At 40.4% G+C, this 24768-nt stretch overlaps 1 protein-coding gene across 1 annotated transcript; it reads right to left on the bottom strand.

The window, feature by feature from the left end:
- Window positions 1-387: 387 nt before the first annotated feature.
- LOC138851986 (WD repeat-containing protein 73-like) lies at window positions 388-15242 on the bottom strand. Its single transcript, XM_070081580.1, has 2 exons — window positions 15158-15242; window positions 388-1190 (listed from the first exon to the last, which is right to left on the bottom strand). The coding sequence occupies exons 1-2, from the start codon at window positions 15240-15242 to the stop codon at window positions 487-489; spliced, it is 789 nt and encodes a 262-aa protein (XP_069937681.1). The 3' UTR covers window positions 388-486.
- Window positions 15243-24768: the final 9526 nt, after the last annotated feature.

Below are 24768 nucleotides of genomic sequence, written 5' to 3'. Positions count from 1 at the left end.
TGATGGTGAAAGTTTTTCTTTTTCGATCCACCCTGCCTTGGTGGGAATCAGCCAGTGTGTTAATAAAATAATAAGAAAAATATTATCTTTAATTCTGTAAGTTTTTTTTTTTTTTAATTCTTGAACCCTGGCTGTCACTCTAAGATTTGGCCTCTGGACCCTGAAAGGGTTAATTGGCTGTAATCTGTATTGCTGTACTCTGCAATCACATTTTAAAGAGACCCTTCGATAAATTACTCTAAATATAGTGGACCCCCGACTTAGGATATTAATTCATTCCAGAAGTTTGTTCGGGTGCCGTTACCGAACGAATTTGTTCCCATAATGAATATTGTAAATTAGATTAGTCCGTTTCAGACCCCCAAAAATACACGTACAACAGCACTTACAAAAATACACTTACATAACTGTTCGAGTTGGGAGCTGATCGTAAGGCGGGAGTCCACTGTATATACATATAGCTGTTAATTTCTCTAGAGACTGGATCTATCTAAACCTCCAAGCCTCTAGCTTACCTGTGTTATCAGCAGAAAGAACAAGTTTGTCCTTTGATGGGTGCCATAAATGAGTTACAATACTCTCTACATTATGTCCTCTATGACCATCGTGAGTGAATACATTTCCATTATTCACCTCAGCTCTGTTGAAGTTAAAAACACGAACATTTGTGTCACGACCACACACTGATACAAAAGAGCTATTTGGGCTAATGCATACTTCGTGGATCTCCAGTTTGTTTTCTTCCACCTTCACTGTATCTGCAAAAATTGCTTTGCTACAATTCCTTATATCATAAACATTTAAAGTACCATAGGAGTTAGCAATAGCCACAAAGTCTCCACCACAACTGACATCCATTGTCCAATTTTTCTCTAAAATATTTGATGTTGCTATGTCTTGTGCAACCTTACCTAGTCTTGGCTCATACAAAAGCACATTTCCTCTGTCTCTCAGGCCTATAAAAAGTTTTTCACACACATAAGACATGTTGCTAATTGCGTCCTTACAGTCCACAACACTATTATTTGCAGTATCATTTGGAATCTTGAGGACTTCAGACACTTTGCTTGAATTCAGGTCAAAACTGTTGATGCGAGAGAGAGATTCACCAACGTAAACACTAATGCCGGACGAAGCCAAGGAGGCATCCTTCACATCCTTTCTCAGGGCCCTGGTTAAGCTGATCACATCTGTGAGCAATTTGGAGGAAAAAAAAATTCATGATTAAAAATTATTTTTTGACCAACTGGTTACTGACTTGATGACTTGCCCTTTAACCCTTAGACTGTCCAAACGTAGATCTACATTTGCTCGCATAGTGCTCAGAATGTAGATCTACTTTTTTTACATGCTTTCAAATGGAGAAAATCATGGTCGGAGCACTACGTGCGAAAACATATATCTACATTTGGACAGTTTAAGGGTTAATATTTAGGTTAATATCTAGTGTTTACATTGAGGCATATATGTGAACAGTATTTAGATAAAGGTAGGGAAGTTTTTATTGCATTTATGGATTTAGAAAAGGCATATGATAGAGTGGATAGGGGAGCAATGTGGCAGATGTTGCAAGTACATGGAATAGGTGGTAAGTTACTAAATGCTGTAAAGAGTTTTTATGAGGATAGTGAGACTCAGGTTAGGGTGTGTAGAAGAGAGGGAGACTACTTCCCGGTAAAAGTAGGTCTTAGACAGGGATGTGTAATGTCACCATGGTTGATTAATATATTTATAGATGGGGTTGTAAAAGAAGTAAATGCTAGGGTGTTCGGGAGAGGGATGGGATTAAATTATGGGGAATCAAATACAAAATGAGAATTGACACGGTTACTTTTTGCTGATGATACTGTGCTTATGGGAGATTCTAAAGAAAAATTACAAAGGTTAGTGGATGAGTCTGGGAGTGTGTGTAAAGGTAGAAAGTTGAAAGTGAACATAGAAAAGAGTAAGGTGATGAGGGTATCAAATGATTTAGATAAAGAAAAATTGGATATCAAATTGGGGAGGAGGAGTATGGAAGAAGTGAATGTTTTCAGATACTTGGGAGTTGATGTGTCAGCAAATGGATTTATGAAGGATGAGGTTAATCAAAGAATTGATGAAGGAAAAAAGGTGAGTGGTGCGTTGAGGTATATGTGGAGTCAAAAAACGTTATCTATGGAGGCAAAGAAGGGAATGTATGAAAGTATAGTAGTACCAACACTCTTATATGGGTGTGAAGCTTGGGTTGTGAATGCAGCAGCGAGGAGGCGGTTGGAGGCAGTGGAGATGTCCTGTCTAAGGGCAATGTGTGGTGTAAATATTATGCAGAAAATTCGGAGTGTGGAAATTAGGAGAAGGTGTGGAGTTAATAAAAGTATTAGTCAGAGGGCTGAAGAGGGGTTGTTGAGGTGGTTTGGTCATTTAGAGAGAATGGATCAAAGTAGAATGACATGGAGAGCATTTAAATCTGTAGGAGAAGGAAGGCGGGGTAGGGGTCGTCCTCGAAAAGGTTGGAAGGAAGGGGTAAGGGAGGTTTTGTGGGCGAGGGGCTTGGACTTCCAGCAGGCGTGCATGAGCGTGTTCGATAGGAGTGAATGGAGACGAATGGTATTTGGGACCTGACGATCTGTTGGAGTGTGAGCAGGGTAATATTTAGTGAAGGGATTCAGGGAAACCGGTTATTTTTATATAGCCGGACTTGAGTCCTGGAAATGGGAAGTACAATGCCTGCACTCTAAAGGAGGGGTTTTGGGATATTAGCAGTTTGGAGGGATATGTTGTGTATCTTTATACGTATATGCTTCTAAACTGTTGTGTTCTGAGCACCTCTGCAAAAACAGTGATTATGTGTGAGTGAGGTGAAAGTGTTGAATGATGATGAAAGTATTTTCTTTTTGGGGATTTTCTTTCTTTTTGGGTCACCCTGCCTCGGTGGGAGACGGCTGACTTGTTGAAAAAAAAAAAATCCTTAACAATTCGCAAACAGGCGAAATTATTTACAAACATTGTCTCTATGTCCACAGCAGGACTCGAACCTGCTAACTCTGTATCAGAGTCCACAGTACTTTACCAAGAGACTAGACCTGCCATAAGTATAGGTGCTTAGCCGAAGCTAAGCGATGTTTCCCCATACCCCCGGGCACCAAGCTCGTTTTGAAAGTTATTTCATTGAATCCTGCCACATGCAGTGGACAACGAAAGAGATTTGAAATGCTTAACAATTCGCAAACAGGCGAAATTAATACACATATGTATATTGTTGTAGGTAGTAGGTTGGTAGACAGCAACCGCCCAGGGAGGTACTACCGTCCTGCCAAGTAAGTGTAAAACAAAAGCCTGTAATTGTTTTACATGATGGTAGGATTGCTGGTGTCTTTTGTCTGTCACACTACACATACGTGTACAAGCATATATATACACACCCCTCTGGGTTTTCTTCTATTTTCTTTCTAATTCTTGTTCTTGTTTATTTCCTCTTATCTCCATGGAGAAGTGAAACAGAATTCTTCCTCTGTAAGCCATGCGTGTCGTAACAGGTGACTAAAATGCCAGGAGCAAGGGGCTAGTAACCCCTTCTGTATATATTACTAAATTTAAAAGGAGAAACTTTAGTTTTTTCTTTTGGACCACCCCATCTCGGTGGGATATGGCTGGTATGTTGAAAGAAGAAGAATGTATATTGTTATTACATACAGTACATGTAATAACACTAAACTGTATATGCATAGAAAATATGTATACATGCATACTGTTTTGTAGTATTTGTAGTCCTTTTAACTCTTTTTTGGCCTGTCATCTTATTTACAGGTAATACAATATAATAATTATAGATTTTCAAAAGTTATTGCAGGGGTCATACAGCACCTGGAGTGACATATACAGTGTGTGGTAAACCTGCAGTTAGCAGCGGTCACTATATACACAATGAAAATCATTATTCCTCCATTATTGAAGCCATCGGCACCCAAACATGAAAGTTATACTTTCTGTATCAAACTGAACACCTATTACTCTTTAATTTTTTTTTTTTCCAGTAATCCTTTTATGAGCTAGTCCAACATCACCCAGTGAGCTAATCTGGATCTGCCCGGATTTATCCAACGACTGGATTCAAACATTCATTGATAACAATATATCCTCTGACTGGTTTCACTAACTGACGGGGCTCTACATGCCCTATCAAACAGTAACTACAACAAATAGTTACAATACAGATAGACAGATCTACTGTTAAAGTGCTTATTAGGAAAAAAATAAACAGTGATTCACTAGCTGGATTCTACCGGATTACAACCTAGGATTTCAAATGGCCTGTTATCCCAGGTGTAATGGGAGCAAATAAACACAGTAGAAAAAGTTTAGACTTATATTATCCTTCACCAATTTAGAACAGCAATATGTACACTATGTACAGTAATAAGTATAGTGCACGTCACGGTAAGCAAGGCAGAAATAGAAGCCACAAGATAGCAGACCGTGCTCAACCAGCTCTAGAATGGGAATGACAAGGGCAGACAGGAGAGCGGTATCCACATAACCTCTGCGATTGCCAATCCCACCTTCTTATTGGCTAGAACCTGGTCACTAGTTGAACGATGGGGCCCCATCATCGACTCTTAGCAACCTGGTTCGCTGGTTGGGGGAGATAGCCTGTAAATGAGGGTGTGTCCATGCGCCGAATAAAGGTTACGTACTCTTTGCATGCCACACCCCCACCCCCGAGAAGGCTCAGGATTAGGCTGCCACCTCCCAGTGGTAACCGTGCCGCCATGGCACAAAATAATGGGACCGCCTATCCTCTCCACCATCCAACTCTTAGATAGAGCTCAGCTTTCCTAGTGACCAAAAGCCAAACCCTAAACTCAGAGTGAGACAGCAGTCAGATAGGCCAACATAGGTCCAAGATACAAGCGGACGGTAGCCCGTATCCCCTCACTAAAAAAAACCCCCACATCAGGGGATAAAAAAAAGAGCTTGAAAGGGGGGTTACCACAAATACATCCTAACCTAAATAAGATATTAAACTAGACTCTTGACAAAGAGTCTGCCAACACATTTTCTTTGCCGGCAATATAATTAATTTTTATATTGTAGGGCTGCAGCCTGAGCGTCCAACGCATAAGCCTTGTGTTGTGATTCTTCATGACTTGGAGATAGACTAACGGGTTGTGATCACTGTAGACTGTGACCACCTGCGATGTCTGGCCCACATAAACATCGAAATGCTCCAAAGCCATTACCAGCGCGAGGGCTTCTTTTTCAATGGTAGAGTAAGCTCTCTGATGTGGCTGGAACTTAGCTGAAAAGTATGCGATTGGCTGCAGCTCCTTGTTCCCGATTTGTAATAGTACCGCCCCAACCCCAGACTCACAAGCATCAACCTGTAATGAAAAAGGTTTGGAGAAGTCTGGAGACAGGAGAATGGGTGCAGAGCACAATAATCTTTTTGCTTTATTAAAAGCAGTGTTACAATCTGACGTCCAATTAAAGGGAACTTTATGACTGGTAAGAGAGGTAAGAGGGGCTACAATATCTGAGAAATTCTTACAGAATCTTCTGTAAAATCCTATCATGCCTAGGAAACGTTGAAGAGATTTCCTATCATGAGGAACTGGATAATCTTTAATCGAAAGAACTTTAGCAAGTTTAGGTGCAACATTACCACTACCTACTTCATGGCCTAGAAAAGTGACAGTGGCCTGGCCAAAGGAAGATTTAGATAAATTAACTGTTAATTGGGAATTCTTAAAGGTCTCAAACAGAGCTTTAAGTCTAAGTAGGTGTTGATCCCAAGTATCAGACACCACAACAATATCATCTAGGTATGCTGCCGTGCCTTCAAGTCCTTTAATAGCCTGATGGACGAGTTTCTGGAATGAAGAGGGGGAATTTTTCATTCCGAAGGGGGTAACTGTATACTGATAATGACCTCCTGGAATTACGAAGGCAGAGATTTCCTTCGCCTTATCTGTCAAAGGTACCTGATAGTAACCTTTAAGGAGATCTAATTTGGACACAAAAGTAGCCTTACCCACAAAGTCAATTACGTCATCCAGACGAGGAAGAGGGTAAGCATCTGTAATTGTGACCTCGTTCACTTTACGGTAGTCTGTGCACATACGAAACCCTCCATCAGCCTTTTTTACTAGGATGCACGGTGAAGCCCATGGACTAGATGACTCCTCCACTAAACCATGTTCTAACAAGAAGTCTACTTCCTGCTGAAGTAGCCTTTGCTTTTCAGGATTAGCTCTGTAGGGGGAGAGTTTAATTGGTTTAGATTTTCCCACATCTACATCATGGTAACCTAACGTACATTTTTTCGGCACATCCGAAAAAATATTAGGATATGACTGTAGAAGCTCAGTTAAATTTGTTGCTTGTATTTCAGATAATCCATCCATTAACGGGCTAGGATCCTTGAGGAGGACAGAATTTGAAAGTTTAGTATTAATTTCAGAGATAGAGTGCAAAGAGTCAGAGTCGTCCTCAGAGGTAGAGGACAGAGTCATTACTGGGACTTTATCTGGTGTATGAAAGGCCTTGATTTGATTAATGTGGTAAGTTTTTGTTTTTGAGGTCTTATCAATGGGAGCTACCACATAATTTAAATCAGATAATCTACTTACTATCTGCATAGGTCCCGTAAATCTAGCTTTCAAGGTGTGGCCAGGTATAGGTTCCTGCACCAACACCTTGTCTCCTGGATGGAAGGAGCGGAATTGTGCACTTCTGTCATACCTCTGTTTCATCTTACTTTGAGCTATCTTTAGGTTAGCCGTGGCTAACTCACGTGCCACCTGCAACCTTGAAGACGGGTTGTAGAGTGCTGAGCTTACGTCTTCTCCCATCCATCCTTCTTTGAGCACCCGAAGAGGACCTCGTACATTGTGCCCAAAGATCAGCTCAAACGGACTATACCCTGTAGACTCTTGCACCGTTTCTCGTACTGAGAACAGCAACAACGGTAGAGATTCATCCCAATCTGTCGGAAAGTGCATGCAAAAACTTCTCATCATTGTTTTTAATGTTTGGTGGAATCTTTCCAAGGCGCCTTGGGACTGAGGGTGATAGGCAGTGGATAAGTTGTGAATTATCCCTAACCTAGTTAATACTTCCCTAAATGCTTTGGCAGTGAAGTTAGTACCTTGATCACTTTGTATAGTTTTAGGAATGCCAAAACAAGAAATGAATTTTGTTAAAGCTTTGAGAATAGCTTTAGTATTGATACTACGCATTGGGATCGCTTCAGGATATCTGGTTACTTTATCCATAATTGTAAATAAATACTGATTTCCAGACTTTGACTTAGGTAGTGGACCTACACAATCTATAATTAAATCTGCAAAAGGTTCTCCATCAGCAGGTATGGGTTGGAGAGGTGCAGGTTTAATGGAATGTCCAGGTTTTCCAACTTGCTGACATTCTCGGCAACACCTAATATGATTCTTCACATCTTTCTTTAATTTTGGCCAATAAAATTCTTTTGTGATTCTATACAAGGTTTTTGTAATTCCTAAGTGACCTCCTAATGACGTATTATGAGCTATATTTAATATCTGAGGTCTATACTTGGTTGGAACCACTAACCTGTCGTATAATTGCCGGCCCTCTATCTCCTTACCAGTCTCAGTGCAAACCAAATAATCATTTTTAACTTCATACTTGACTGGATGACCCAAAGAGGATTTACCCATGGCTGCCTGAAAAGCGAATTTTAAAGAAGGGTCCTTTCGTTGTTCCTCCCGGAAGGACAGTCCCTCGGGCATGGAAACAGAGACATCTGGCAATCCTGCAACCTGGGAATAGGAAGGCTTGATCGGGGTCTGTTCACTTGATTTACGAGACTCCGGCCGGTGTGTCTCATAAAACAACGTGGCTATTCCGAGATCGGAGTCGTCCAAGGATAGGTCAACATTCTCCCCAGACAACCCTTGGGATGTTGCCCGAGTTATGGCCAACACTGGAGAAGCATTAATCATTATAGGTTCAGGACACGAAGTAACAGTAGTAATGTTATTACCCAGTAATAACATGGCATTTTTCATGGGAAATCCTTTTGAGACACCTACAGTCAAGTACCCAGTGTAATATTTGCACTGTACATAAATTTTATGCAAAGGAACAGAATATATAGCTCCTCCATAGGCTTCCAATAAAACTGAGGAATTCAAGGAAGTATTCTCTGAAAGGGGTAATATTCCTTCTCTGACAAGTGAGCAATATGCTCCAGTATCTCTAAAGGTATTTACTTTAGTTGGTTCTGAGTTTTCCTGAAGGGAAATAAGACTTTCGCAATAATAAGGGGCCATACCTTTTTCTACTTCTCTAGGGGACATGTTACTAGGGATATTAGAGATTTTCCCGATGGGTTGAGGTTTTTGGGGGCAGTTGGAACTGATGTGACAAACTTTATTACACCTGAAGCAGACGACAGGCTTGCCCTTTACTCCCTGATGACGTTGCAAGTGGTGTCGTTCTGGCTGGTGCCTCTCTGGATATTGTTGTCGAGATGCTCCATAAGTAGTTTGCCTCTCCGCAGGGGGACCATATGTTGAGAAGCGTGGCTCACCAGGTGACTTGGTTGGATGACGTAGACGCTCTCCCTCCGGCTGGCACTTCATTCTCCAATGTTGTCGATCTCTGCTCACGCCAGACTGTTGAAAAGAGAGACGGGACCGCTCGGACAAGGAGCGGTTCGTTTCGAAGGTATCAGCCAACCTGGCCGCCTCCAATGCAGTGGTTAAGTCACGATCCTGCAGAAAGACACGAACCTCTGGTCCCACAGACTCCAGCAGGTTATCAATCAGAATAAGCTGCACCAGCTCCTCAAAGTTAGAGACACCACTCGCTTTATACCAGCTGGTAAAAGCTTTGGTTTGCTGTCTCACAAAGTCCACCAGGGATTGACCAAGCTGCCGCCTGTTCAATTTGAAGGTCTTACGATATTTAGCTGGGATACATGTATATGCTCCCAACACTGTGGTCTTCACTACTTGATAATCAGAGAATTCAGCGTCAGTTAATACCGACGTAAATTCCTGTGCCTTACCCAATAATGCTGTATGAACCAACGCTGCCCAGTGCTGTTCCGGCCACCTCAAGGCTCGAGCCTGATTTTCGAAGCTTTCGAAAAATTGCTCTGGTTCGGCCTCATTGAAGCGGGGAACAAGCTGTACTGCTTTTTGTAAACTGAAATCGTTTACAGAATGCGAAAACTGCCTCCTTTCTCTTTCCCTATCAAATTCTTCCCTTGCGAATGCTCTCTGTTCCCTAGTTTGCTCCAGCGTGATTTTTGCCAGCTCAAGTGCCAACGACGCTGATTCACCTTGAGACAACCCAGCTGCACCATACTGACCATTTTGCTCCGTAGGTGTATCATCTTCCTCATGCGAGAACATAAGAGTTTTTGCCCCAGCTCCCGTAGAGGGAGGAGTTTGATGTGCCATCTCTTCTTCAATAAGTATGTCAGCAATAAGTGAACGCAGTTGTGCAGCTGTGAGAGTGCGTTTATAGGGAATGCCAATGGAACGAGCAATTTGCCAACAACGCTGTAGGGACAATTTAGGTAGGTTAAGCAAAGTATATGCCGACACCAGGCGTCTGACTCGTCTAGGTGGCATAAGTTATTCGCTATGCACAGTACGAATACCCCAACGTAACACGTTAATTTGCAGAACACGCTTAGCTATGCACAGTACGATTGCAGAATACGCATACAAGCAAAGCCGACTGCACACAAGATTGACCGTAGCGAAGCGAGCACACTGAACAAGCTAGTAGCGAGCTGTTGAACGATCACACAATAGCAAGGCTGATCATAAGCAACTGACACGCAAAATTTGTAAAGCGAAGCGAAACAGCAAGCTACACAATGTTCCTGCTACAAGCTTCACCCTAAGCTCAACCGTTTCTCTAAGTCCAGATCCCGGACAGGCCCCCATATTACAACCTAGGATTTCAAAGCACTGATGTCCATACAAGGGTAAAAGATATTGAGGAAACAGGAAAAATATGGTAAAGCAGGTGGGACATGCACCTTTGACCATCCCAAAAAATGCAGCACCCACATGACAAAAGGAGAGTGCAACTTCCCTTCTTGTAACTTGTTTCACCCAGAAATGTGTCATTTATCAATCCATGAAAGAAAATGCTACAATACATACTGCCAGGCACATCATCTAAAGGGGACTAGAAGACACAGACCAGCCAGAGTATGGGAAACAAAAGAGAGAAGCCACAACCTCTCCAGGGACAGAGGTTTTTAAGGGCCAGGAGGGAAAAAAGACTGGCAAGAAATGACAACAATCCCACACCACCTGAAAACACTTCTGGAGCAGACGCATAGACATTGGCCTCTACTCCAAAACAACAGATATTAGAGTCAGCAAATAAAACCCCCCTAAATTCCACCAATACGACATTTGTCTTTGCAAACATACAGGGTCTAAAGCCGTCAAAAAACAACAAAATTCCTTACATCAAGGGACTGCTCACGGAGTCAAATGCAATGTTTGCAGCATTCACAGAGACCCACATAAAGGATCATTATGACAACGAAATATGGATCCCAGGTTATAACCTATTCCGATGCGACAGACTAAACAGGCAACAAGGGGGGGTTGGCCTGTATGTCACAGAGTCGCTCATTTGCACAGAACTACTAAACACCTCAAATGATGTAGTTGAAGTTTTGGCGGTAAAGATCGAAAACCAAAACCTTGTCATTGTGGTAGTATACAAGCCTCCAGATGCAACTTCCCAGCAATTCCAGGAGCAGCTTGAGAAAATTGACCACTGTCTGGAAAATCTCCCAACTCCTGCCCCAAACATCTTACTACTAGGAGATTTCAACCTGAGACACCTAAAATGGAGGAGTATAGCAAACAATGTTTTAGCAGAGATCACCCCGGGAGGCAGCTCAGATGAAAATTCACACACACACGAACTATTAAATTTCTGCACAAAATTCACCTTAAACCAGCAAATAGTAGAGCCTACAAGACTAGAAAATGCGCTGGAAATCATATTCACTAACGATGACGATCTTATACGTACTATAACTGTATCAAAGACAATACACTCAGATCACAACATAATAGAGGTACAGACATGTATGCACAGGGCTCCAGACCAGCAAAATGTGAGCAGTCATGAAGGTCTCTTCACGAAATTCAATTTCAATAACAAAAACATACAATGGGATCAAGTAAACCATGTCCTAAATGAAACAAGCTGGGAAGATATCCTAAACAACACGGATCCGAACATTTGCCTTGAAAAAATGAATTCTGTGGTTCTTGAGATCTGCTCAAGACACATTCCATTAAGAAAAAGAAAGAGAAGATGTAAACTAGAAAGAGAGAGACGTTCCCTATACAGACGAAGGCGAAGAGTCACAGAGCTGCTGAGTGGGGCCAATATATCTGAAATACGAAGGGAGGCACTAGTCAATGAAATTGCAAATATCGAACTTAAGCTGAAGGAATCTTATAGGAGACAAGAATCACAGGAAGAACTAAAAGCCATAAAGGAAATTGAAAAAAAAAAATACTTCTTCTCTTATGCCAAATCTAAGGGAAAAACAACATCCAGTATTGGGCCCCTGCTTAGGCGGGATGGGACATACACAGATGATAGCCAAGAAATGAGTGAGATACTAAAGTCCCAATATGACTCAGTGTTCAGCGAGCCACTGCCCAGACTAAGGGTCGACAATCCAAATGAATTCTTTATGAACGAAACCCAAAATTTGGTCATCCCAAAAATCTCGGATATTATTCTAACTCCACAAGACTTTGAAGAGGCAATTAATGACATGCCCATGCACTCTGCCCCAGGCCCAGACTCGTGGAACTCCGTGTTCATCAAGAATTGCAAGAAGCCCCTATCGCGTGCCTTCAGCATTTTATGGAGAGGGAGCATGGACACAGGGGTCATCCCACACACACTAAAAACAACAGACATAGCCCCACTCCACAAAGGTGGCAGTAAAGCAATTGCAAAGAACTACAGACCGATAGCACTAACATCCCATATCATAAAAATCTTTGAGAGGGTTCTAAGAAGCAAGATAGCCAACCACCTAGATACCCATCAATTACACAACCCAGGGCAACACGGGTTTAGAGCAGGTCGCTCCTGCCTGTCCCAGCTACTGGACCACTATGACAAGGTCCTGGATGCTGTAGAGGATAAACAAAATACAGATGTAGTATACACAGACTTTGCAAAAGCTTTCGACAAGTGTGACCATGGTGTAATAGCACACAAAATGCGGGATAAAGGAATAACGGGAAAAGTTGGTAGATGGATCTACAACTTCCTGACAAATAGAACACAAAGAGTAATAGTAAACAGAGTAAAGTCCCAGGCAGCCACGGTAAAAAGCTCTGTTCCACAAGGCACAGTACTCGCTCCCATTCTATTCCTCATCCTCATTTCTGACATAGACAGAGATGTAAGCCATAGCTCCGTGTCTTCCTTTGCGGATGACACCCGGATCACCATGGCAGTGACCTCCATCGAAGACACCACGAGACTCCAAGCGGACATCAACCAAATCTTCGAATGGGCCACTCAAAACAATATGAAGTTCAACGAGGAGAAATTTCAACTACTCAGATATGGAGAACTTGAAGGAATTAAAAATGTGTCAGGGTATACCCCTGGAACGCAGGCAAGAGAGATATATGATAATATACACTTGGAAGGTTCTGGAGGGAATGGTACCAAACCTGCACACGAAAATCACTCCATATGAAAGCAAAAACTCGGCAGGAGATGCAACATTACCCCAATGAAAAGCAGGGGCGCCACGAGTACACTGAGAGACAACACAATAAGTGTCCAGGGCCCAAGACTCTTCAATTGCCTCCCAGCATACATACCATCATCAGTTGCTCCACAACAATGCTCAGACTTATCATATCTGCAACTTGACCAAAAACATGGACTTGCTCATGCAACTTCTGCATCCTCATCTTTTATCTACTCACTTTCCTGGGAATTAAGCTTCACTAGTAATTCTTCTGCAGTTGGTTCTCCATCCTCCTCCTAAAACAGTACCTTTATGTATTGTTCATGCATATCAAAGAGAGAGAGGTGGAGAAATTATTCACCACAAGCCATCAATGACCCCAGCCTGCATGCCACCTCCGCAAGTATAAGTGCAACTACCCTGTTAAATTTGTGCCAAAACTCTCATAAATTTGTCTCAAAGCCATCATCCACTGCTACAATGAATTTTCCACTAATCTGCATTTATTGAGTCATTATAATAACTCCTTAACCCAGTGGTTATATCAAAGAGGCACTGTATGACCCTTGTGGGTTTAGCTTTTGGTTTTGAATGTAATAATAATAATAATATCAAAGAGGTTATATTGGATGGTAAAACCACAATGACATTTGGATCCAGGGCTGTAAGATCTCAGAATGTCTCCAAATAACTATCAAGAATCAGGAAAACCTTGAACACAAAGGTTTATCTGGCCAAGTAAACCATCACTGCAGGAATGAAGCAGTTTCAACCATTCAACAAACCAGGCATCAGTCATCCATGCTAATCCTTATTAAAGTGCCAAATAATGGGTAAGTAGGCTCTGTCTTTACCTTATAATGGCCTACGTACATGAAAAATAAACATAGGTTTGTATTGGAAATCTGTTGCAATGGCACACACAAGCTGAAATGATCCTTTTATGCTGTGAAACTAAGTGCATAACTTACTTGTTTCCTTGCACAAAGTCATCTACATGATTGGCTGATATACTCTCATTGGAAAATGTAATGTTAGGAAGACAACCGAGCTTTTAAAACTTTCAAATCAACCAGCATTAAGCACATACTATTGTGAAGGCTCTCCTTCCTTCTTCTCAAACAGTTTTATAGTATGATACAAATTAAAACCCTATTATCTGAGCAGTAAGCAGGGCCCTTTTCTTCATTTTTCTCAATTCATGCATTCAGTAACATTTCAGTCTTATTTAGCTCTACTGACCTCTTTGATTCTTCTTCAGCAGTTAAAAATCTGTACCACTTGAACAACCTCAAATACATGAATGGTCAGTTCATTAAAATAAAAAACATGGGCAATTTCAATCACACATGTTCCACCTCTAAGCATATCTAAAACTTTCACTTTCTTCAATGAAATCACAGATTCGTTCTTATTCTTGACAACAAGAGTAAATAGTACTTCTCCTGGATGCCATGTTTTATAACTGGAAGCAAGATGAGGTGATGTAAATATCCAAAATCAATTATTTAATGGACATAAAGAGTGAGGCACAAGACATTCTCAAAAAGCAACTGTAGACACCATCAAAGTATGTGATAGTATGTGATTTCCATCACATACTATCAATATTTCCAGGGTAGCCATGATGGCCAAGATAATCAAGGACATTTTGATGACATGTGAGGATAAATCAAGGTCACAGACAATAATGCCATACCTCTCATATCATAGACTATGCCAACCAAACAATATTCTTTTATGTGCGCCTAATGATGAAAGTAATAAAAAAACTGAAATCTAATATTAACCAAATTGTGTACAAATCTGGCCCATTGGTAAGGTAAAGCATGAAACTGAGCAAATTACATAATTTTCTTAGTAGATTAAAAATTTTCCCTAACAAGATTATTATTATTATAATCAAAAAGAAGCGCTAAGCCACAAGGGCTATACAGCGCTTCTTCCCTAACAAGAGCGTATTGAACAAAGACCTACACTATGCAGATTACTAAATTAGCTAATTTACTTTCTCTGGGTGATAGTGATCAAATTATTTATAACCGAATGATAAGAGAAAGGAAAAATTATTGCAAAGTGAATTATAATGAATAGTACTTAAGTACAGATGTGTGGGTCTTGTTAATTCAAACTTAACATACAAGAATATAATGTATTTTTTATTACTAGTCTTTCATACAAAGGAAACACCCAATTTTAAACATGGATAGGGTGGAGTTTGAGCCCAAGGTAAGTCAGTTTTAAAACTAGCAGGCCAGTGCACACTGGCCTACTGGCTTTAGGACTGGCTCACCATGGGGTCAAATCCCACTCGTTCCATGATTTCTTTGCAATCATGTTCTATGACTTTATGAATCCTATTTTCCTTCAAGCTGTAGACACTAATAAACAGAAAATAATTTAAATGTTTGTTACCTGATTCTGACTTAGACTGTGGTATGGAATAAAAGTGCACACCATCTGCTCCTGAGGTTACCACACCCGATGCCACGTACACCATCTACAAAGCCAAAAGAAAGGAAGGAAACTACATATTAATAACACTACAGGAAAAGTTTACAATGACATTGTTCAATTAAGAAGAAAAGTATCATTTAGCACTGTCATTGGCAAACTGAGTTAGCAAATATAGTAGGTTGGTAGACAGCAACCACCCAGGGAAGTACTACCGTCCTGCCAGATGACTGTGAAACAGAAACCTGTAACTGTTTTGCATGATGGTAGGATTGCTGGTTTCTTTTTCTGTCTCATAAACACGCTAGATAACAGGGATATCTTGCTACTCCTACTTACACTTTGGTCACACTTCACAGACACGCACATGCATATATATATACATACATCTAGGTTTTTCTCCTTTTTCTAAATAGCTCTTGTTCTTCTTTATTTCTTCTATTGTCCATGGGGAAGTGGAAAAGAATCTTTCCTCCGTAAGCCATGCGTGTCGTATGAGGCGACTAAAATGCCGGGAGCAATGGGCTAGTAACCCCTTCTCCTGTAGACATTTACTAAAAAAGAGAAGAAGAAAAACTTTATAAAACTGGGATGCTTAAATGTGCGTGGATGTAGTGCGGATGACAAGAAACAGATGATTGCTGATGTTATGAATGAAAAGAAGTTGGATGTCCTGGCCCTAAGCGAAACAAAGCTGAAGGGGGTAGGGGAGTTTCAGTGGGGGGAAATAAATGGGATTAAATCTGGAGTATCTGAGAGAGTTAGAGCAAAGGAAGGGGTAGCAGTAATGTTAAATGATCAGTTATGGAAGGAGAAAAGAGAATATGAATGTGTAAATTCAAGAATTATGTGGATTAAAGTAAAGGTTGGATGCGAAAAGTGGGTCATAATAAGCGTGTATGCACCTGGAGAAGAGAGGAATGCAGAGGAGAGAGAGAGATTTTGGGAGATGTTAAGTGAATGTATAGGAGCCTTTGAACCAAGTGAGAGAGTAATTGTGGTAGGGGACCTGAATGCTAAAGTAGGAGAAACTTTTAGAGAGGGTGTGGTAGGTAAGTTTGGGGTGCCAGGTGTAAATGATAATGGGAGCCCTTTGATTGAACTTTGTATAGAAAGGGGTTTAGTTATAGGTAATACATATTTTAAGAAAAAGAGGATAAATAAGTATACAAGATATGATGTAGGGCGAAATGACAGTAGTTTGTTGGATTATGTATTGGTAGATAAAAGACTGTTGAGTAGACTTCAGGATGTACATGTTTATAGAGGGGCCACAGATATATCAGATCACTTTCTAGTTGTAGCTACACTGAGAGTAAAAGGTAGATGGGATACAAGGAGAATAGAAGCATCAGGGAAGAGAGAGGTGAAGGTTTATAAACTAAAAGAGGAGGCAGTTAGGGTAAGATATAAACAGCTATTGGAGGATAGATGGGCTAATGAGAGCATAGGCAATGGGGTCGAAGAGGTATGGGGTAGGTTTAAAAATGTAGTGTTAGAGTGTTCAGCAGAAGTTTGTGGTTACAGGAAAGTGGGTGCGGGAGGGAAGAGGAGCGATTGGTGGAATGATGATGTAAAGAGAGTAGTAAGGGAGAAAAAGTTAGCATATGAGAAGTTTTTACAAAGTAGAAGTGATGCAAGGAGGGAAGAGTATATGGAGAAAAAGAGAGAGGTTAAGAGAGTGGTGAAGCAATGTAAAAAGAGAGCAAATGAGAGAGTGGGTGAGATGTTATCAACAAATTTTGTTGAAAATAAGAAAAAGTTTTGGAGTGAGATTAACAAGTTAAGGAAGCCTAGAGAACAAATGGATTTGTCAGTTAAAAATAGGAGAGGAGAGTTATTAAATGGAGAGTTAGAGGTATTGGGAAGATGGAGGGAATATTTTGAGGAATTGTTAAATGTTGATGAAGATAGGGAAGCTGTGATTTCGTGTATAGGGCAAGGAGGAATAACATCTTGTAGGAGTGAGGAAGAGCCAGTTGTGAGTGTGGGGGAAGTTCGTGAGGCAGTAGGTAAAATGAAAGGGGGTAAGGCAGCCGGGATTGATGGGATAAAGATAGAAATGTTAAAAGCAGGTGGGGATATAGTTTTGGAGTGGTTGGTGCAATTATTTAATAAATGTATGGAAGAGGGTAAGGTACCTAGGGATTGGCAGAGAGCATGCATAGTTCCTTTGTATAAAGGCAAAGGGGATAAAAGAGAGTGCAAAAATTATAGGGGGATAAGTCTGTAGTAGGTTGTAGTAGGTTGGTAGACAGCAACCACCCAGGGAGGTATAGCAGCACCACCCAGGGAGGTACTACCGTCCTGCCAAGTGAGTGTAAAACGAAAGCCTGTGATTGTTTTACATGATGGTAGGATTGCTGATGTCTTTTGTCTGTCTCATAAATATGCAAGATTACAGGCATGTCTTGCTACTTCTACTTACACTTAGGTCACACTACACATACATGTACACATTTATTTATACACACTCATCTGAGTTTTCTTTGATTTTATCTTAATAGTTCTTGGTCTTATTAATTTTCCTTTTATATCCATGGGGAAGTGGAATAAGAATCTTTCCTCCGTAAGCCATGCGTGTTGTAAAAGTCAACTAAAATGCCGGGAACAATGGGCTAGTAACCCCTTTTCCTGTAAAGATTACTAAAAAGAATAAGAAGAAGAAAATTGTCAAAGTGGGAAGTCTGAATGTGCGTGGATGTTGTGCAGATGATAAGAAAGAGATGATTGTGGATGTTATGAATGAGAAGAAGCTGGATGTCCTGGCTTTAAGTGAAACAAAGCTGAAGGGGGTGGGAGAGTTTCAGTGGAGAGGAATAAATGGGATTAGGTCAGGGGTTTCAAATAGAGTTAGAGCTAAAGAAGGAGTAGCAATAATGTTGAAGGATAAGCTATGGCAGGAAAAGAGGGACTATAAATGTATTAATTCAAGGATTATGTGGAGTAAAATAAAGATTGGATGTGAAAAGTGGGTTATAATAAGCGTGTATGCACCTGGAGAAGAGAGAAGTGTAGAGGAGAGAGAGAGATTTTGGGAAATGTTGAGTGAATGCGTGGGGAGTTTTGAATCAAGTGTGAGAGTAATGGTGGTTGGGGATTTCAATGCTAAAGTGGGTAAAAATGTTATGGAGGGAGTAGTAGGTAAATTTGGGGTGCCAGGGGTAAATGTAAATGGGGAGCCTTTAATTGAGCTATGTGTAGAAAGAAATTTGGTAATAAGTAATACATATTTTATGAAAAAGAGGATAAATAAATATACAAGGTATGATGTAGCACGTAATGAAAGTAGTTTATTAGATTATGTATTGGTGGATAAAAGGTTGATGGGTAGGCTCCAGGATGTACATGTTTATAGAGGGGCAACTGATATATCGGATCATTATTTAGTTGTAGCTACAGTTAGAGTAAGAGGTAGATGGGAAAAGAGGAAGGTGGCAACAACAAGTAAGAGGGAGGTGAAAGTGTATAAACTAAGGGAGGAGGAAGTTCGGGTGAGATATAAGCGACTATTGGCAGAAAGGTGGGCTAGTGCAAAGATGAGTAGTGGGGGGGTTGAAGAGGGTTGGAATAGTTTTAAAAATGCAGTATTAGAATGTGGGGCAGAAGTTTGTGGTTATAGGAGGGTGGGGGCAGGAGGAAAGAGGAGTGATTGGTGGAATGATGAAGTAAAGGGTGTGATAAAAGAGAAAAAGGTAGCTTATGAGAGGTTTTTACAAAGCAGAAGTGTTATAAGAAGAGCAGAGTATATGGAGAGTAAAAGAAAGGTAAAGAGAGTGGTGAGAGAGTGCAAAAGGAGAGCAGATGATAGAGTGGGAGAGGCACTGTCAAGAAATTTTAATGAAAATAAGAAAAAATTTTGGAGTGAGTTAAACAAGTTAAGAAAGCCTAGGGAAAATATGGATTTGTCAGTTAAAAACAGAGTAGGGGAGTTAGTAGATGGGGAGATGGAGGTATTAGGTAGATGGCGAGAATATTTTGAGGAACTTTTAAATGTTAAGGAAGAAACAGAGGCAGTAATTTCATGCACTGGTCAGGGAGGTATACCATCTTTTAGGAGTGAAGAAGAGCAGAATGTAAGTGTGGGGGAGGTACGTGAGGCATTACGTAAAATGAAAGGGGGTAAAGCAGCTGGAACTGATGGGATCATGACAGAAATGTTAAAAGCAGGGGGGGATATAGTGTTGGAGTGGTTGGTACTTTTGTTTAATAAATGTATGAAAGAGGGGAAGGTACCTAGGGATTGGCAGAGAGCATGTATAGTCCCTTTATATAAAGGGAAAGGGGACAAAAGAGACTGTAAAAATTATAGAGGAATAAGCTTACTGAGTATACCAGGAAAAGTGTACGGTAGGGTTATAATTGAAAGAATTAGAGGTAAGACAGAATGTAGGATTGCGGATGAGCAAGGAGGTTTCAGAGTGGGTAGGGGATGTGTAGATCAAGTGTTTACATTGAAGCATATATGTGAACAGTATTTAGATAAAGGTAGGGAAGTTTTTATTGCATTTATGGATTTAGAAAAGGCATATGATAGAGTGGATAGAGGAGCAATGTGGCAGATGTTGCAAGTATATGGAATAGGTGGTAAGTTATTAAATGCTGTAAAGAGTTTTTATGAGGATAGTGAGGCTCAGGTTAGGGTGTGTAGAAGAGAGGGAGACTACTTCCCGGTAAAAGTAGGTCTTAGACAGGGATGTGTAATGTCACCATGGTTGTTTAATATATTTATAGATGGGGTTGTAAAGGAAGTAAATGCTAGGGTGTTTGGGAGAGGGGTGGGATTAAATTATGGGGAATCAAATTCAAAATGGGAATTGACACAGTTACTTTTTGCTGATGATACTGTGCTTATGGGAGATTCTAAAGAAAAATTGCAAAGGTTAGTGGATGAGTTTGGGAATGTGTGTAAAGGTAGAAAGTTGAAAGTGAACATAGAAAAGAGTAAGGTGATGAGGGTGTCAAATGATTTAGATAAAGAAAAATTGGATATCAAATTGGGGAGGAGGAGTATGGAAGAAGTGAATGTTTTCAGATACTTGGGAGTTGACGTGTCGGCGGATGGATTTATGAAGGATGAGGTTAATCATAGAATTGATGAGGGAAAAAAGGTGAGTGGTGCGTTGAGGTATATGTGGAGTCAAAAAACGTTATCTATGGAGGCAAAGAAGGGAATGTATGAAAGTATAGTAGTACCAACACTCTTATATGGGTGTGAAGCTTGGGTGGTAAATGCAGCAGCGAGGAGACGGTTGGAGGCAGTGGAGATGTCCTGTTTAAGGGCAATGTGTGGTGTAAATATTATGCAGAAAATTCGGAGTGTGGAAATTAGGAGAAGGTGTGGAGTTAATAAAAGTATTAGTCAGAGGGCAGAAGAGGGGTTGTTGAGGTGGTTTGGTCATTTAGAGAGAATGGATCAAAGTAGAATGACATGGAAAGCATATAAATCTATAGGGGAAGGAAGGCGGGGTAGGGGTCGTCCTCGAAAGGGTTGGAGAGAGGGGGTAAAGGAGGTTTTGTGGGTAAGGGGCTTGGACTTCCAGCAAGCGTGCGTGAGCGTGTTAGATAGGAGTGAATGGAGACGAATGGTACTTGGGACCTGACGATCTGTTGGAGTGTGAGCAGGGTAATATTTAGTGAAGGGATTCAGGGAAACCGGTTATTTTCATATAGTCGGACTTGAGTCCTGGAAATGGGAAGTACAATGCCTGCACTTTAAAGGAGGGGTTTGGGATATTGGCAGTTTGGAGGGATATGTTGTGTATCTTTATATGTGTATGCTTCTAGACTGTTGTATTCTGAGCACCTCTGCAAAAACAGTGATAATGTGCGAGTGTGGTGAAAGTGTTGAATGATGATGAAAGTATTTTCTTTTTGGGGATTTTCTTTCTTTTTTGGGTCACCCTGCCTCGGTGGGAGACGGCCGACTTGTTGAAAAAAAAAAAAAAAAAAAAAAAAAAAAAAAAAAAAAAAAAAAAAAAAAAAAAAAAAAAAAAGTCACTGTGCTCTTGGGAGATTCTGAAGAGAAGTTGCAGAGATTGGTGGATGAATTTGGTAGGGTGTGCAAAAGAAGAAAATTAAAGGTGAATACAGGAAAGAGTAAGGTTATGAGGATAACAAAAAGATTAGGTGATGAAAGATTGGATATCAGATTGGAGGGAGAGAGTATGGAGGAGGTGAACGTATTCAGATATTTGGGAGTGGACGTGTCAGCGGATGGGTCTATGAAAGATGAGGTGAATCATAGAATTGATGAGGGAAAAAGAGTGAGTGGTGCACTTAGGAGTCTGTGGAGACAAAGAACTTTGTCCTTGGAGGCAAAGAGGGGAATGTATGAGAGTATAGTTTTACCAACGCTCTTATATGGGTGTGAAGCATGGGTGATGAATGTTGCAGCGAGGAGAAGGCTGGAGGCAGTGGAGATGTCATGTCTGAGGGCAATGTGTGGTGTGAATATAATGCAGAGAATTCGTAGTTTGGAAGTTAGGAGGAGGTGCGGGATTACCAAAACTGTTGTCCAGAGGGCTGAGGAAGGGTTGTTGAGGTGGTTCGGACATGTAGAGAGAATGGAGCGAAACAGAATGACTTCAAGAGTGTATCAGTCTGTAGTGGAAGGAAGGCGGGGTAGGGGTCGGCCTAGGAAAGGTTGGAGGGAGGGGGTAAAGGAGGTTTTGTGTGCGAGGGGCTTGGACTTCCAGCAGGCATGCGTGAGCGTGTTTGATAGGAGTGAATGGAGACAAATGGTTTTTAATACTTGACGTGCTGTTGGAGTGTGAGCAAAGTAACATTTATGAAGGGATTCAGGGAAACCGGCAGGCCGGACTTGAGTCCTGGAGATGGGAAGTACAGTGCCTGCACTCTGAAGGAGGGGTGTTAATGTTGCAGTTTAAAAACTGTAGTGTAAAGCACCCTTCTGGCAAGACAGTGATGGAGTGAATGATGGTGAAAGTTTTTCTTTTTCGGGCCACCCTGCCTTGGTGGGAATCGGCCAGTGTGATAATAAAAAAAAAAAATGACATTTTAGTCATCACTACAACTGCATGCAACTGAAAAGGCAAAATATCTTAGGGTATTTATTGGGTAAATTTGCTTTTGGCTTTGATGGAACAACCATTTATGATCCTAACTTAAATGAAAAAAATTAAGTTAGAATATGACATAGCTCATAGGAATCAGTAGGTCTGCCACAGAGCTCTTCTGGTTTTATGTAATTTACATAAGCTTTACTTTCTTTTTAACATGCTGGCCGTCATACACCGAGGCTGAGTGACCCAAAAAAGAAACACCATCATTCATACTATCACTGTTTTGCCAGAGGCATGCAGATACAACAATTTAGATGCCATTCTAAACAGCAAGTATCCCTACCCCCCTCCTTTAGAGTGCAGGCACTGTACTTCCCACATACAGGACTCAAGTTTTATTTAAGATTTGGGTTCATTTAGTGTTTCAACAATTGTATCTTTGTAATGTATCATTCTTAATTTAGTTAATGCTGATGTCCAGGAGAAAAAATGACCAGAAATAAGTGATATTACTAAGTGGAAAAGCTCATTGAGCACAATTTTAATCAAATCTTATGGTTAGTTTTCAATATAGGGGTTATAATTACCTATCTTTATTAACCATTTTCTAGCTACAGGAGGAAAACTATGCTCATGGTATTTCATATTCAATAACTTGTTTACTAATTTGTGTGACAAGCCTGAAAAAATATAGGTACTGTCAGAGGAAAATCAAATCTATTTGCAGATTCCTCAATAAAATGTTGAATAAATGAAATTCACAAATTTAAAAGGATACCTTGGAGGTGGTGTTATTGAGATGGTTTGAACATGTAGAGAAGATGCAACAAAATAGAATAACTTCGAGAGTGTATAAATCTGTAATGGAGGGAAGGCAGGGTAGGGGTCGACCTAGGAAAGGTTGGAGGGAGGAGGTAAAGGAGAGTTTGTGTGCGAGGAGCTTGGACTTCCCACAAGCGTGCATGAGCATGTTAGATAGGAGCAAATGGAGACAAATGGCTTTTAGGACTTGACGTGCTGTTGGAGTGTAAGCAAGGTAACTTGTAGCCATGTATAAACGTAAGTAAGTAAATTTACTTACTTACATGATTCATTACCTTTGTAACTTGTGAGTTCATTACCTTTGTACCTTGTTCAACTATTAAAGCTTTGGTTCCCAGTCCCTGAACCCATTATGTACCTCTGTAATCTGTAAATACCTTTGTAACTTGTCATGATTGTGACCATATCTACCTGGAGTTCATTACCTTTGTCACTTGTTCAGCTATCAAAACTTTGGGGCCCAGTCCCTGGACCTATAATGTACCTCTGTAATCTTTTGATTACTGCCCACAGGATTGGTTTGGGGTGCATAATAAACACATTAAAAAAAGCAAGGTAACATTTATGAAGGGATTCAACAAAACCGGCAGGCCGGACGTGATTCCTGGAGATGGGAAGTACAGTGCCGGCACTCTGAAGGAGGGGTGTTAATGTTGCAGTTTTATAACTGTAGTGTAAGCATGCCTCTGGCAAGTGATGGAGTGAATGATGATGAAAGTTTTTCTTTTTTGAGCCACCCTGCCTTGGTGGGAAACGGCCAATGTGTTAATAAAAAAAAATAATATAAAACCTTTGGTACATTTGATGAGTTCCAAGAGCTTTTCCACTCCCCGAGTCTGACCTAGGGCCAGACTCTGGAATGTGTGTGAGCAAAACAAAAAAAATACTAGTGTACAAAACACAAAGAGAATAATGAAAAGAAAACAGAAAAGAAAAAAAAAGAGAGAAACAGGGTGAGGAGGAATAAAAGGTTTTATGAAGTAGTATATATAACAGTTAAATTATAAACTGAAGCATCTTACTATCTATATAAAAGTAAAAAATAAACAAAAAGACAAGAAAGAAAAATTAAAATAAGAACATAACTGGCAAGCTTAACAGTAACTGGGTAAACATTAGGTAGAATTAGGTTACTTAAAAGTATCATGAGGTTCAATATAGTATAACTTTTACATTAAAACTATTAACAACAAATTACATTTTAAATGTACATATTCAACAGCTCAAATACAATAACACTTAGCTAAACACAGTGCTTTTTTTAAATGATTGTAATTTATGAACTTTGCACGCTTTTTTTGTCTCAGGCCTTTTATATACAAAGATTTTTAATAAATATTCAGTTACGCACGAGGAGTATGGCTATCGTTTTGTTGTTTCTCAGAGATAAGACCTACTCTATACTTTTCGTAAGTCATGGTACTTGTCTAGATTGTTCTCAAGAAAAGAACACTAATTTGTTTTCAGGGGCCAGAGTTTATTGTGGGTGTGTCGTCTAATGCTGAGGCATGGGACTTTATATGCTGTTGAAGGTTATACTTATGGATGCAGGAAAATGTTCTACATATTATCTTCTGTATGTACTTCATATATGATACAGTAAACCTTAAATATAACAAACTAATAGGGGGAGCAAGTGGCCAGTAATGATAATTGTGGTGGAGAGAAGAGATTGCTTTCCTGTCATAGTGACAATATTGAACAATCCTGTAACCAACAGGATTG

Source organism: Cherax quadricarinatus, unplaced genomic scaffold, assembly GCF_038502225.1.
Source record: "Cherax quadricarinatus isolate ZL_2023a unplaced genomic scaffold, ASM3850222v1 Contig3219, whole genome shotgun sequence".
NCBI classification, from domain to species: Eukaryota; Metazoa; Arthropoda; class Malacostraca; order Decapoda; family Parastacidae; genus Cherax; species Cherax quadricarinatus.
The sequence above is the reverse complement of the archived record's forward strand: the minus strand, read 5'-3'. Positions and strand labels throughout refer to the sequence as shown.